The sequence below is a fragment of the Falco cherrug genome, chromosome 6 (genome assembly GCF_023634085.1).
Source record: "Falco cherrug isolate bFalChe1 chromosome 6, bFalChe1.pri, whole genome shotgun sequence".
Classification (NCBI taxonomy): Eukaryota; Metazoa; Chordata; class Aves; order Falconiformes; family Falconidae; genus Falco; species Falco cherrug.
The window spans coordinates 12725991-12739128 of NC_073702.1; the positions used below are offsets into that span (position 1 = coordinate 12725991).

At 36.6% G+C, this 13138-nt stretch overlaps 1 protein-coding gene across 7 annotated transcripts in view; it reads right to left on the reverse strand.

Annotated features, from left to right (window-relative positions):
• FAM135A (family with sequence similarity 135 member A) overlaps nt 1–13138 on the reverse strand; it is a 99972-nt gene that overhangs the window by 25695 nt on the left and 61139 nt on the right. For all 7 annotated transcript variants that reach the window (XM_055713417.1, XM_055713416.1, XM_055713420.1 and 4 more), the window contains 5 exons: nt 12570–12619; nt 10763–10918; nt 4591–4664; nt 4135–4289; nt 1557–3873 (listed from right to left, as the gene is read on the reverse strand). In XM_055713417.1, the coding sequence (XP_055569392.1) occupies nt 1557–3873; nt 4135–4289; nt 4591–4664; nt 10763–10918; nt 12570–12619 (2752 nt within the window). The remainder of the gene's footprint in view (nt 1–1556; nt 3874–4134; nt 4290–4590; nt 4665–10762; nt 10919–12569; nt 12620–13138) is intronic.

Below are 13138 nucleotides of genomic sequence, written 5' to 3' on the forward strand. Positions count from 1 at the left end.
AACTGATAATTGCTTCAGAAGCAGCCAGATCCAGACCTCTGATCTTTTACATGTTATATGAAGGCATACAAGACACGGTTTCTAACAGCTGAACTCCCCACATGCTAGGAATTCCCTGTATTCCTCCCTTTCTTCCCCTTCCCTCAGATTTTTGCATGACCTTCTTACCTAATTAATTACGTATCAGTTTCCCTGTATCACTTCAAGCTTTATGCTTCCTTATGCTTCTTCCCCTCTATCACATATTCTATATAATCCCTCACAGTGTCATGCTGTATCCTGTCCTCTTCCACCTGCTCACTGTTTTCCTCCCATTCCACTTTTTGTTCTGTTTCCCAGCTTTATCTTTAGCCCATTCCTCACTAACTGGCAGGATCAAGCCTCAGTGAAGTCAGCCTAAACAGAAACTACTGCAAGCAGTTGGTCTGACTGCTCTGCAGCAGAAGTTACTTCGTTTGTACTCAAGGCATGTTTTCTGCAATGAACATACCAAGGCTGGTTCTCTGCGGAGCAGATCACATCCTCTGGAATTATCCAGTCCCCAGTTATCTCACACACTGGGAGACTCTACTTTCCCCAAGGCCAAACCTTGATTTTATGCCTAGTTGCCTCTTTTATTGTTACAAAACACCCTAAATACCCTCTGCTTTTCATTCCTCCCATTGCATGCCAGTATACCCTCCAGTATTTCAGAAGCTACTTTTCTGTCCACTTCTAACCTGCTTTCCTCCACCACAATTCAATCCTTCTTTCTGTTTTCAGCTGCTTACCACAAACTATCTGGTCCTTTGTCTCCTCTGCCTGCTTAGCGTTCTCCTTGTTTCTACCTCTCTTCCAAGATTTCTTCTTTCTGATAGCAAGTTTTACTTCCAATGCAACACATTAGGCTGCTGCTTCCCATGCTCAGTTAGCAGCAGGGGGTTATCAGGGAAACTCCTATGTTTACAGCAAGAGGAGGTACCATCTGGGATCCCTGATGTTGCTCTAAATTTGGCTTTCCTGGTATCCAAATTGCAATGTAATTTAAAGCACTATGGTCTCCAAGGTGTTACATTTTGGGTATTTGAAGTTAAGATTTAAAAATAAGGCCCTCAACTTGGCTTGCATCGCACATTTGCTTCACTTAACTAATTTGATGGACAACCAGTTACAGAATGTTTTTGTTTTTAAACTCAAAGCATATTTTCCTATGCTTGCTATTTTAACAGCTTCCATTTCATAAAGCACCATTTTTATGCTCAGTAACCATTACAACATCACTTTTCAGCCAAATTATCCTATTTTTAAAAAGGAACATACTAAAGCAACAAAATAAAAACATCGTGTTTTGCTTGAAGTTTGTTGAACCACAAGAAATTACAAGATAACTGATCAAAGGAATTCAGTACTAACACACTTTCTATACGAACATCTAAAATGCGATGCTACTTGAGCATGCAGAATCCACAAGCCACAGTCCTGGGGGCACCCTAGAGCATAACCACACTTCTTTTCCCCTTTTATATATCAACATCATTTCTAAAAGTAAAAAGTTTTGTTTTAAAACAACCACTTACGCTAACATTTGAGGTTTTGGGGAGCTTTCATACCAGGAAACAGATGAAGCTGAGCTGTAGGATGTGCTGCCTGGCTGTTGTGTAATTGCATCAGATTTATTCCTTGAAGAACAGATAACATTGCAAGGAGAGTCTCTCAGAGAAGAAGGAAACGACAGACAACCAGGCGTACAGACAGGAGGCACAGTCATCCCGTCTCGCAGATGCCCACTATCAATCCTTTCAGATTTCAGGGCTCTTTCTTCTGCTGAGCCATGATCCTGGTCAGCACTGGAAGCTCCATCTAATATACTATAGTCTGTTTCTTCATAATACCCGTTTTCAATCATTTCCTGATCATCCTCCTCTTCCTCGTCTTGTTGGGAAGAGCAAATAATTTGTTTTTCATATGTTTCCTTTTGAGGGCTAACAGGATTGCTGTTGTCCATAGGCCAAATATCTGAAATATCTGTGCTGCTTCGAGAGCCAAAATAGTTTTCAACAAGCCCTTGCTTTACCATGTCAGTACTACTGGTTGGAGAAGGATTATCTGTACCAGTTTCACTTTTCGCTACTGACAGTTCTTCAGTTGTCTCCTTTAGTTCTAAAGGCTCGTTATGTTTTCCTTCATTTGTTTTTTCAACTTCATACACTGCATCTACAGATGAAGAACCTGAAACAACACATGGCTCACCCATACAAGTAATTTCCAAATGCAATTTAACTGTTTCTTCTGCAATGTTAAGATGCCTTTCAAGGTCCTGAGAGTCCTCACAGGTTGTGCCAAGGTCTGCCTGTGGGCTGTAATTTTTCACATCAGTAGACGTATCCTCACCTGAAACAACTAAGTGTAAAAGATCTTTTGTTCCTGAGAGTGAGGAATGTATAGACAGAGTTTTGCTATCTGAGTACCCTGAAAATATAACACACGGTTGCTGCAAATTGGTGTTTGATTTTTTACTGTCATCACATTTTGGCAAGTCAATTGCTCCAAGATCCAGCACTGTTTTACTGTCACTTAGCTGGCATTCAGGTACAACAGATATCTTTGAATTCTCATCAGGTGACAGCTCATCATCATCTGAAGGCAGAGAATTTATGGATGTCAGCGATGACTGTATTTCACTTACAGCACTGGTACTCTCAGTACAATGGCTTTCTATTGTGTTTTTTATAGCACAGTCTGGTTTTAGTAAAAGCTGAGGAAATACTCTCTCACCATTGTATGCACTTTGCCCTTGAACATTTTCAAAAACCTGATCGGGGTTGGGGTGAGTTGCAAAAGAACTTGGTTCACTTTCTACACCCGAATCTGAAAACCTAGAAGAGGCATATGTCACGCTAACATCTGGTAATTTAGTCATGTCTCCACTTGCAGAAAGTTGACTTTCTTTTGTAGAAAGAGTAGGCTGATTGCTTCTCATTTTTGTCAAGATGTCACTGGTTTGTCGGAAGTTTCTTTCGTGGACATCCTCCTTTTCAAGCACTGGTTCATGTTCTCCTGAACTCAATTTATTTCCAGATTCTGAAGACTGAATATTGGGTGTCTGCAAATCCTCTCTTGGCGCTCCATCTTGCGGAAACTCAGCCCATGACCCGATGTGAACAGTTACTTTCTCCCCTTCATAGGGATTCCTACTACTTGGTTTGACCTCAATTGTCCTGACTCCTGAGGAAGGTGGTTGACTTCCATGACAACCTTCAAGTGTACCTCTGGGTTTTAGAGCACTATCTGCTTGTATAGCTCCAGAACCTGTCTGGGAGATAGTAAGTCTACCAAAAATAGCCAAATTTTCACAATGCACAGGGCTACCCGGACCTGGTTGGATACCTTCAATCTTGGCAGTCTTTTCCTCAGTTCCAGATGGCAAAAATGGAAGTTCTCTTTGACTTACTTGCCTGGTGCAGGTCTTTGTATCACAAGGAAATCCATCTAATGTAGGGTCCAGCCCCTCATTAGCATTGTATGAAGGCCTGCCTTCAGAGCTTCTAGAGGTATCTTCCAGTGCTGCACTTTTCAAACATTTGTAGCCTACTAAGATCACTGAGTCCTTGGAGTTCTGTTTCACAACTTTTTTTGTATTTTCAGGTTTCATTGTTTTCATGAGCTTAGTAACCTTAACTTTGGATTTATTTGCATCTTCATTTTTCCCTTTCAAAGTTTTTGTCAGCATCTTTTCACTTTCTGAATGCCAAAGGTTGGAGGCACCTGCAGGTCTTATTTTCAGTTCTGGGCTAGTAAAACCAGCTACAAAACCTTCTTCAGCTTCAAATTTATCGAGTTTATTGGACTCTGACCTTGGAAGACTTTGAACTACCAACCAGGGTACATCCAGATCTTTTACCCAAAAAAGCAAGAGGGAGGGGGGGAAGAAAGAAAAAGGATTGTTTATAACAAGATTATGCAGGTAACTGAAACTATGAAACACCAGTAATTACAAAACTTTGCACATCCTCAAAAGTCAAACTAAAGAAATGTTTCCTAGCAAATAAATATACTCCTTTAAAGCCAGCAAGAAATGTAGAGAAAAATACTCAGGGTTTACATAATTTTTTCTCATTTCTTCAAAAAGAAAACTGCACTGTGAGGTGTGTTTACCTTCAGTAATTGAATCTAAATATCGATCTTCAAAGATTATAGGCAAGGAGTTCATATCTCCATCTAGTTCACTGCATTCAATAGGGAGGGGTGGAAGAGAACTGCAGAAAGAAGTATTTTTGATAGCTGCACACATCTGTAGATGACTTTGAGCACTGAAAAAAAGGAAGCAGTCCTACGTGAATACAACAGAACTATTTATTTTTACATTAACAGTAGTTTAATTCACTTTAATAGAAACTTTTCTACTAATTAGTTAATAGCTTTAATAGTTATTTACTAATTATTTAATAACTTCTTATATAACTTTCATTAAAAAACTTCAAATCTATATTTAGAACATAGGTTTCTCTTGAACTTGTTATGGAAGTATTTTTGCAAGACTACTTCTACACAACAAACTACAGAATAATAGTACTACATGCTACATACTGTGCACTTCAAAAAGCTACTCACTGAAGTTCTTGATAGGCAAGGGCAGCTTGCCTAGGATGCTCAAGACAAAAGAATGCTTCTGCAAATCTGCGCACCTGCAAGATCCAAATTAGCCAAGAGTTTATTTTATATTACATACTATTTTTGAAAATCCACCAGCATTCCTACACAGCAATGTATTAACTTGTATGTATTATATAGACAGTTACTTTTTTTTCAAATGTTCAGTTGGAGTGGGAGGGAAGAGGATGCCAAAGACAAGACTACTGACTGAATTGAGAATTTTAATTTGTGCACTGGATGACTAAGGGTAATAGGTTCAACTGCATGCTGAAAACTTGATTACCAAGAAATCAACCATTCAAATCAGGCTCACCTGAAAAAATAACACAAAAAAATATTACAAGAAGTTTCAATAAGAAAGGAAATTACTGGACACTTCTAAATGTGCTCGAGGTTTACCTTCAGAATCAGAAACCTATTAGATAGTCTGCAGTCTCAAAATACAGAGAAGTATGTGTTTCAAGCTTTCCATGAATACTGTATAGCCCACAGAAAATTACTGTGCAAAATTTTTTTTTTTTTTTGTAAAGACACGGCAAATGACAAGGACAATAACAAAATGTATGCTAATTACAAGCACTGAATTCAAGATAATTGTATTCCTGAAAAGCATACAATATTAAAAGGGTATTTTATAAAAACATAGGGAAGCATATTTTTTTTATCGTCAAATATGTGATGTGGAAATAGTGTTAATTATACAGCAATTTAATACAAATAAAAACATAATCAATGTATCGAAAATACAGTATCTAGAAACCCCAAAGTTAAGGTTTTGCAAGATGAGATTTCTCACATTTCCAGTATTACGTAAAACTATTAATCCAATCTAGATGCATTTTTAGAACTTTTATTTTTCCAACTGCCCAATTATCTGCATCAAAAAAAAAGCAATTCAATGTCTTGCTTGTTGTAACAAGACATACATAAAAAATGTATGCGCTGTTCAGTGGTTGTTGGCAACTATTTGTACATTAACTCGAGCACAAATATCAACTTGTTTGTATCAAAACAAGATTTATATGCCACTTAGAGAACCACCTATGTAGGTAGTCTAATTAATCAATCATTTATTTACCAACCACTTCCTGGCCCCCTACTCCTTCATTTCTTCAATATTCTCTGGGTCTTCCTCTTTAAGTTACCTAACTTCCCAAACAGACCGTGCAAGTTTGCAGTGTATTTGGTGGAGCAGGCATCAGACCTAGTTCAGTTACCTCAGCTCTTGCACTTCACTCAGAGCTGTGGCCTGCATCCACATCCACCCCAGGCACAGACATGGCACTAGGGAAATCCTGTGCAATAATTGCTGACCATCAGGTTCCCAGGGCCACGTTAACTTTGTTCAGAGATAAGAACTTGCAGGTTAGTTAGTTCTCCCTTCTGATAAACTGCCCAGTACACATTTAGAGAGTACCATTTAGATGAAGTTTTATGTTCTGTAGCTCCTACTTTTCCCTCTTTGTTCTTTTAACAAAAGAAAAACTGGAAAAGAATCGCTCCAAGGTGCTTAAGGAAAAAACCCCAACATTAAACCCCCAATCTCTAACCTGCACTAGAAGCTGAAAGTCCTGTCCCAACCTTCCATAATTCAATTTACTGTATATGAAATTAATTTCAGTCATATCATCATCTGTGAAAAGTCATGGAAAATGTTTTGAAGTAAAAGGAAAACATTAAATTCGATACTTTCTTGTAAATGCAACTTCTGCTCTCAGCAATGACCAGACACACACACAAAAATGTACCTGCTTTCCTTCAGAAATTACGTTAGGAGTTTACGCATACGCATGTGGGATTAGACTCGGTGTTCCTAAGTACCCCTCTGAGTTCTCCCAGTTGGCTTTTCTAAACAGACATCTACCTTCCAACTACATGATTTTGTCAGAGTTAATCCCCAACCTTTCCCCCCGAAAAGGGAGAAGACTTATACAACTGACTTGCAGACAAGTTTAGAGGTTAAAAACTAGATTTTAAAACAACTGATCAGGAAGAGTAGACTGGTTGTCATTCTAAACTAAGCAATTAAAATGAATGAAAGCTCCTAATCAATCAGGTAATAGGAAATGAAATAGTAACAGGAATATTGCCCAATCTGTAGATGTCTGTGGTTGAAGTCAAGAAAAGAGCATAAAGCTGTTTCCCAGGAGGAAAGCAAGGTAGTTTTGAACTTAGGTGCAGGCAATCACCTTACCACATAAAGTAACTGAAGACCAGATCTTTAGGATTCTGTCTTCTGTCGCTCTCTCAAACAGAAAAGGAAGGCTTTTATTTTGTTTGCAGTACATTCCATTTGTAATTGTTTAAGTAATTCCAGTGCTTTTGAAGAAAATTTGATTACCAGCTCAAGAAAGCTCTTAGCATAATAGCATGGTATAAACTAGCTGAAAGCAAGCTCTGAAAGCCCACATAAATCAATATTAAGGATAGGAAAAAAACGCAAACTAACAGTAGTTTATTATATTTAATCAGTGTTTTAACTTATTGAAGGACTGAGGCATTTTCTAGGATGGTGTTAAAGAGGCTCTGCAGAACCAGAATGACTATCAGTTGGTGCTAGTGACATAAGTGCTACAGACTTGTGCCAGCTCCACAGTGACTTTGCAGGAGGAAATCCTATCTGCTACTCCTAGTCCCTACAGACTTCCCAAAATTATGGGTTTTTATGCTCCTCCCAATGCAAACAGAAGAGAAGGGAAAAATCAGATAGAAAAACTGCCATGGAATATATTGAGTTCCTGCACATTTATAAGTAGCAGTCTGAGATAGTTTTCACAGTTCTCATACTTTAGGACTAATCAAACTGAAAGAAATCATTTTGGAAGAGCATGTTCAGACCTACCAGAAGATGTCACTATAGAACAAAGAGGTGAACTAGCTGTGTGCAAATTTTTTGTAATAGAAAACCCCATAGTCTAGGCAGTTTTTTTCAATAAAACACAGTTGTAAACCTTAAGAGCATGACAATGTAGTTGATGGATGTTCCGGTATACCTGAAGTGTTCCTGGGTTTTTTTTATATAGTGCTTAATAGTCAAAGTATCTGAAAATAGTTAGATATTTAAATACTTAAGTAAAATAAATTATTAAAATAACAATTCTGAATACTTACTTATTGTATAATAGCCTTATTTTCTAACAGAACTTCAGCAGAAATATGTTTTATAAGCATCTATGCAAAAACGGTGAAAGTCATGTCGCCAAATACAGACGACAGGCAATTCTAGGGGCATTTTAACACAAGTATCTAAACTAGTCAGATTAAAGACTCTCTAAAAGACTTCACTTATCCCCGGTTTAATATTAAACTTTCCCAGGACAAAATTTCCTGTGGAGGGTACAGTCTGGAAATATTGTGAGATTAAAAGGTAAATAAAAGAGATTTTGCATCCAGTCGCGAACACATCAGAGTATCAATTTCCAAAATTAAAAGGATTATTTTGAAGAGCAGAATTTTGTATAGTACAAAAATCTTATTCCAGAAAGCACAGATATTCTCTCAAGAGGAGAATTTGTAGGTCATCTCTCAAATCTCAATTAAATTCAGTAACCAGAAAGCCTGCATCATTCTGATACGTGCAGGTAACGTCTCTAGTGAAGCATGACCATTATTGGTTTCCCAGAAGAAGCTTATATGAACCCTCAGAATATAAATTTTCAAGAGATTATTATTAAAAATTACAAATTATTATACTAAGCACTGCAGAACAGGTTCCAAAGTCAACAACCAAGCATGCTCTTAGAAAAGTCAAGGTTAAAATTTACCATCTTTTTCTAATTTAAAGGTTTACTGAACTTATGGATTGCTGGCTCCTGCTCCACTGCCATGTGGGAAGCCTAGTTGAGCTGTGTTTCTTACATATATTTTAATTACATATATTTGCAAAATATTTGCACAAGCTCTTCACATCTTGAAGTACAGAAAACAAGTGTCACATTTCCAAATTAGTGTTAGTAAAATTAAGGAACATCGCATTGCTGGTTCTCTGCAAGTTGGCTAAGGTAAAATTTCCTTATTTATGTCATATTATTCAATTCTTAAAGAGTCAGCCTGCTTGCTCTTTGCTATCAGGCCCTAAATAAAAAGGCAATTTTAAGACTACCCATGTTCTGCATCTCCTTTTCAGTCTTTGATGTTTGGGTAGATAATGGAGTATCCAGTAACCGCAGGACTCAATAAGAAAGAGCAATTAGCCTCTTCTTTCAAAAATAAAGTAGGTTCAGCTTTTTCAGTTATAGGAAGGGTCACCTTGGAGCTCAATTTAGGAAAGTTTATTTATGCGTAGTGACAGATAACAAAAGAAGTGGGCGTAAAAGCAACTCAAAAGGGAAAAAATGCAAGCGTGAAATCAAATGATACTTTTTTTTTTTAAGGAGGGAGGAAGCGAACTCCTATTTGATTTTTGTGCAAACTGCAAACCATCACAGAAATACTATTAATATGTGCAATATCTGAATTCACATATTATAATTAACTACTTCGATTTATACTGTCCAAAATAACTGCAGTAAAATTCAATAATTAAGGCATTTGAGAGTTAGAGAGAATGACTTATATTGCAGATTTTAAAAAGAACCATATTTAAGAAGCTAAATACATAATAATTAGCAGTATCTTTTCTTTCTTTTAAGATAATGGAGCAGTAAAAATAAAAATATTAATACTTCTTTTGGTTTTATTAAATATATACTTGTACAAACACTAACATACCAGCAGTTGAATGCAAATGCAGGTTAAATTTAATTGAATTAAGCGCAGAAGAAACAGTATTCTCAGTTCACACCTTCCACCAGTTAACTTGAAGGATTCCAGAATTTATACAAAAAGCACAGAAAGATAAGAAAGATTCATAGATAGCCAGTAAAATGATCACACTTTTCTATGGCTAGCAAGTCTAAAAAATAAGCCTTGTGCTCTTTCTGAAAGATTCCATTTATTCTCCAGACTAGGTAATTTCCACTACACACATTAAACACTGTGATTTATCAAGTCTGTACAGAAAAGCACAGTCCAAGTATCCTTCATAGGTTTTCTAGAACCAAAACAGAAAGGGTTTTGATGCAAGTGACAGAAATGCTGGTAAGACAAATCAAACCTCTGAGAACTAAAGCCTTAAAAGACTTTGGTTTGGACTACAAAGCACTTACGTATTCTCATTAACCAGACCTTCTAACAAGCTCTCCATAAATGGGTGTACAAGAAGTGCCTCCAGATAAATCTCTTAAAAACAACCTATTCTATAATGTGTGTGAAATAAATACACAGACTGTGATGTCAGACAGTAAAGATGCCAGGCCAGCTGAGGATCAAGCTGTGTGCTTGATGAGTAGAGGCGGTGGGTGTCATTGTTTATTTGGTTTTCTTTTAATAAATCTTACTCTCTGAAAATTTTAAGATGTTAGGTTTCTTCAAATCCTTGGCCACAAAAGACAGGAGGGGAAAATGTAGTTATTAGAAGGTAAGGGTAACCCTTCAGTCCACACTTGAAAATATTTCACTATGGGAACCAGCACTGCTGTGGTTCTGCGTGTAGGAAGCCCACAGCAAATGCATATACACACACACAGATCAACTGTGTGTGTAGGTACTCGCTACATATATTTTAATACATATACATACATACTTACACGCCAGATCATTTCCGATACATCCTGTCATTTTTGAATTCCCATTTAAGAGACTTTTCAGAGCTTATGAATGTTATAAATTCTGAATTCAGAGAAAAAGTACATTTTCTTTTATGATGTAAGCAGGTAACCTAAATGCAGTAAGGAAGTAAAATGCAGGGTGGGCACTAGGCATGACTCCTGCAGAAAAATACACCATTCTGCAGAAATGCATCTTATTCCAGACGGCAATTTCCCTTCTGAACTGCATTTCTTATTCAAAAGATGAATTAACTAGTTGGTTCTTAAACATAAATAATGTATTTTATGTATTATATTCCAAGAATAAGCTCTAACAACATGATACACAAGCTAACAAATGCAATATAGCAGCTCCCTTCATGATTCCAACTAACTTTCCCCAATAAAACTAGAAAAATTAGAATCTGGAATCTCATTTTGATACACATTTCCATAATAATGTGTCCCAGTAAGAGTACAAACATGCCAGAGCCAATACTTACTCTTAATGTGTGATGCTCTTGTGCTAGCAATGCTATGACATCCTCTTGTAAGGTAATGACCTCCAGAAATTGCCCCCAGAGAGCCATTAGAAGTGAGCAAAGCTGAGCAAGATTCATATTTATAAGTTCTGCCAGTTCATCAGGATTTTCCATTTTCTGAAGTCAGGAAAAAATATTTACGTGATTAGCAGATGAGACTATAATGTACAGAGAACAATCAAAAAAAGTGTACTTTATCTTAGTGACTATTTTAATTTAAAAAGTACCTTCCAAATGAGAACTGTTTTGTCTAAGTATCAGAATTTAATAAATCTATGTTATGACACTAACAGATTATTTTGTGTTGCATTAAATAGTATCCAGTTGCCGTTTAGAATTAGGACTTTTGACCTTAAGTTAAAGCAACAATTCCATTTATGGCAACAGTAACAGAGTTGCAACTGTTGTATTTTCTAATATGCAAAAATACAGCGCGCATGAAAGGAACAGGAATCAGAGAACAGAAAATCAACACTTCCTATGTTAGTCCAACTTTGATACAATTGTAAAAATTTAATAAAGGCATCTCCATTTCATAATAGTCACAACTCACAATAACATTTATATGGTGCTATATATCTATATACAATTTAAGCATAATCAGGAAGCAGTGTTACAGTATAGGCTTCCTAGAACCAGATCACACCAAGACAAATTCAGTGTGAAACAAGTTTTTCTTTCTTAACAATGTACTGTAATCCTGTGGCATAGTCCCACACCTATCAACTGTTGCCTGCTAGACTTACGTTCCCTGCCATTTTAGAAAAAAACATAGTTTTTCAGAAACTCATTGCAGGCACATAAGGCACCAAGGCAAAGGGTTTAAAAAGTAAAAATAGTAAAGACCCAACTCTAGCGAAAGAGCAAATAGAAAAAAGGATTGCAAATATTGAAACACCAACTTAGCAGGCAAAAGTGGAAATAAAAGCAACTTTTGACAAGAACTGCACAAAACAGAAAGGAGAAAATGGAAAAAATACATACTTCAGCAAGATTATTAGTTGCCTATAGAGAGCTAACTGTGCTGGCTTTGTCTCCAGTTATACAAATGATACCCTTTTAAAACCAGTATTACATTTCCTTGCAATCATACTACTAAACCACTAATGAAAGGTAAGCCTACTGTTCTTCAAAAGCTGGGCACATGGTCCACTCAGCAGGAAAGCATGGACCATCTTTCAAAAGTTTTAAAACCTGTCCTTCAAACTTCTCCATGACAAGGAAATTAGCTGGGGCTGGTTCTAACTAAGGAGAAAGTTGAGGAGACACTAAGCAATCTGAAGTAGACAGTGTTTCCTTGAGAACGTAGGGAAAAAAGAAGCAGCCAGGATCAGGGCAAGTCCTTCCAGATGAGGGGATCGCTTGGAGAATCTGCTTTTGTCCAACCTACCGCTACTGCCTGATCTTCTAACGTTGTTATTTGATACCAAATTTGATATCAAAAACAAAGAATGCAAATTATAAATGCAGAAAATTCCAAATGTGATTTTAATACAGGTAACCCACCTTTCTACAATCTTAAGTTGCATGATATACAAAAGCTACCATGGCTACTACTGACACACCAAGCCACCAGATGAATAGTTCAATTTTGGAATTAGTCAGACAATGTCTCTTTGAATGAAGAAAAGTTGAAATAAGTGTTGGCAAAAAACATCCTGGATGTTGTCACTGAAACAAACAGTTTATTCCCAACTACTGTATGAAATCAGCATTCTTTGCTTCTATAGTTATTCCACTTATTTAATACATGGGGAGGGGGAAGTACCTTTACTTCTTCACACAATTCAGTAAGACGAACTTCAACATCTATGTTTTCTGGAAAGATGAGAGGACATATCCATGAAGGATGTACTTTCTAAGTAGCAGAGTAAAACCAATTATCTCACAAAACAATTAAACAATTTTAAAAGATAAAAAAGAACCAAAGACATAAAACTTGAAGCCATATTAAGTGCCACAGTCAAGTTTAAATCAAATAAATTAAATAAATTATAAACTCCCATTAAAATAATTTCTTAGTAATTTCTGAGATTGAGGACAGAACATAATTAATAAAAAAAGGTTTTCAACTGAGTATCATGATCACTTATACCTTGTCAAGGATACCAATTTTCCATTCAAAATTATACTTGAAAATACTGTAATTTAGATGATACAGTTTGCAGATGATACACTGAGAGCTGCTCAGCTATTCAGCAGCAATGCCATTGTTCACAACCAAGGTAATACAATTCCTCTTCTACTTCAGATCTTCCAGAGATACCTTATTCCAATACCATTTTTCTACAGGTATATTATTTACCTAATTTGCAAGCTACATTAACATAAATACAA